The sequence below is a fragment of the Glossina fuscipes genome, unplaced genomic scaffold, assembly GCF_014805625.2.
Source record: "Glossina fuscipes isolate IAEA_lab_2018 unplaced genomic scaffold, Yale_Gfus_2 28, whole genome shotgun sequence".
NCBI classification, from domain to species: Eukaryota; Metazoa; Arthropoda; class Insecta; order Diptera; family Glossinidae; genus Glossina; species Glossina fuscipes.
The window spans coordinates 10463268-10466300 of NW_023998423.1; the positions used below are offsets into that span (position 1 = coordinate 10463268).

A 3033-nucleotide genomic window follows, 5' to 3' on the forward strand; every position below is an offset into this window, starting at 1 on the left:
TATGATGGCTCGTGGTGATCCACTACAGTGCTTTTACTTGTTTTTAAAATAATTTATTGTCATATGCAAATTTTCGTGAAACACATCAACTCTTCTGTGTGATTCTAGTTTTTAAAAGTTTAAAACTAATAGCCCGTAGATTGCTTTCCTTACCTGAATTTTAATGTCCTGTTTCAAACTAGAAGATTATCTCTAGATATTAAGGGGTTGATAGAAAATAATTTTTTAGAAGCAAATTTATTTTCTTTCAAAATTTGATGGAAGTTTTACATTATGTTTATTTAATGGTGGGATTCTTCCTTTTGAGGATGGGCTTTAAGGTATTCAAGAGCCTTCAAAATGGCTTCGGGTACTGGAGGGGGTGTAGGTAACAAATCACTGGATGGGTGATAACCTTCTTCATCGGCTACATAGGCAACCTTAACGTGAACACCTTCGGGTGAAACCCATTCAAAGTCACCGTGAATAACGCCGTGAGCGTCGCCAGAAGCTTGTTCGTGGATATGATTTGTAGTATCCAAAGTGAAATCAAAGCCGTCAGCACGTACGTCCGATTTCAATTCCTTAACTTCAGCATGAACATCATCGTCAACAGGAGCAGCGGCGACGCAAGCTAATAAAGCAGCAACAACGTACTAAAAGTGCATGAATACTTTAAAGATCTATTCATATAAATATCTTCTTCACAAATACTCACAAATTTGTACATTTTCACTATTAGTTTTATTCTAAAGCTTCTAAAGACACTTTTGAAACTGTACTAATTGCTCAAAATGTTTGCGTTTTTATACTTTAAAAAGTTAATTGATTATTAAAATAATTTTAGCAATTGAACTGGTATTGTGAGTTGATAATTTTTGGTTACGGGATTAACGGGACATAATATTAAATTTTAATATTCAAATAAGCACAAAACAACATTAAACTTATTAACAATTCATAACAAAATTCTAATTAAAATTTATCACTAGAGAAATTTCTTTTGATCAATAAAACTTGCTTCATTACGTATATATGCTGTTTGTGCATAGAATTCTATGATACTTTGCTTTTCAATTTAACCAAAATTATTATAAAATTTAATTTGGGGGAGATTTACTGAATAGCAAAAACAATGCGTTAACATTCAATAAAGTTAAACTTTTTCAGCTAGAATTTTGTCGTCGTTTGTCTATTTGCGGGAATTTTAAAGGCATTCCAAAATTAAAGTTTCATTCAAGTGTTAGTGACAGTCAACTTGTATTTTTAATAACTTTAATAACTCGAACGGACTTGACAAAGCCAAACTTATCTTCTATAAATTATTAAGCCATGCAATAAATTGAAAAGGCATCCATAACTTTTTTCGGATATTCTTAATTCAGAGATCGTTTATCCTTCTCAAGTACGTTTAGGAAAGAATAATAAAAAACAAAAAGGATTGTCTTGAGATCAATTATTTTTAGGGGATAAATATATAATGTGGAATAATGCCAGGTTGATCGGATTGCTTATATATTTCATTAGTTCCGTTAGGTTTTGAAATGAAAACATACTACAAAAAATCTCTTTCACATTATTTGCCGATAAGTAAAATTTAATGCAATATGAAGATCGCATGCGATATTAGGAAGCGACGAAATATCCATCCTGCGTAGTATTGACAATTCTCTCCCTGAAATGCAGATGGCAGTGCCGCTTAATGCTTGTTATATGCAAATTTCCGGTCTGAACTTGAAGATGGTAGTACTAGCCTGCAAAGGTTAGGGAAAATGTTCGTGAATGCTCTGTTAAGCAAAGCTAACAAAGTTTAACTAGTTTAAATGGACGTTTTGTTATTTGACAAACGTTTGATTGTGTCGATGTGTTTTTTTGAAAATGGAAAATATTGCGTTTTGGCCTTTCATTACAAAGATCTTATTCACTATAATAACGCTCTGCTACTGTAGGCAAATTAATTGAAAGCGGCTTGTTTCATAATGGACGCTCGGGACACCTAAAAACTGTGATCATTGATGAAAAGATCGTTCAAGTTCCTTGACTGCCAAATTAACATTAGAAAGATATCAGAAACCATTAAAAGTTTGTTTGTCGCACGTTGAAAGAAGCTGTGGGCATGAGAAAGCTGAAGATAGCCACCAAGTCAGAAGTTCGTGCATACATTGTTAAAATTGTATGAATATGAAGATTCGAATTTCTGTCCATTCCAGATCCAGCCTCCAGCGGCTATTACCGTTAAATAAATCTTAAAAGATTGCTCCAAACGAAGAATGAGGACCAAAGATGAAGACATTGTGAAACTTGAAAAATCTTCCTGTAAAGAAGTTATCGATACGGTAGGGAGCCGTTGCAGTGCTTATATAATTCTTGAGGGAAAGCATTTTAATGACTAAACGTCGAATTTTACAAAGGGCAACATTTTTTTCTTGCTTACACGCGAGAGCTTTCCGCAAATCCTCATGCAATAAGAAAAAAGACGTCGGTGATATTCATATGCACTTTTCTTGCTAACTGTTGGAGAACATATGAAACGTTTTAGTTGATTATTAGACTTCAGCTATTAGCAATAAAAAGAGGGATTTTTAAATCGACTCAGTTTTTAGCTTGTAATTCTGGTTTCATTATGGGGAAAAATGCAGAGACTATAGCCGGAATTTCACATAATTAATTTTTTTACTCCCTTTCGTTTACTGGCTCACCTTGAAAATATTAAAAATGCGTGCATGAGTCTCTTCTTCTCCTTCACGTCCGATATCTTTTCTTATGAATCTATTACGTGCTTGTGCTGAATGTTAGATTGACACCTCGATCCATTAACTCAAATCGCTGAATCGACGCAGAAATTGATTCAGCGTAAACTTGCAGACAAAAACGTCCGATAACCATAGTGAAAGAAAACAGAAATTGGGTGCATCCCCGGCATTTACTCTTCTATGATATATGATATATGATGGTAGCTTTATAAGCTATATACGCAATATATATCATCGGTTGTGTCTCAATCTCTACTTTAACAAAACTGGCAACATACAGACGTGAAACGTTTCAGAATTT

The 3033-nt window shown here is 33.8% G+C and overlaps 1 protein-coding gene across 1 annotated transcript; it reads right to left on the minus strand.

The window, feature by feature from the left end:
- Positions 1–281: 281 nt before the first annotated feature.
- LOC119636638 (larval cuticle protein 4-like) lies at positions 282–760 on the minus strand. The gene is made up of 2 exons (XM_038032126.1): positions 698–760; positions 282–635 (listed from the first exon to the last, which is right to left on the minus strand). The coding sequence occupies exons 1-2, from the start codon at positions 707–709 to the stop codon at positions 282–284; spliced, it is 366 nt and encodes a 121-aa protein (XP_037888054.1). The 5' UTR covers positions 710–760.
- Positions 761–3033: the final 2273 nt, after the last annotated feature.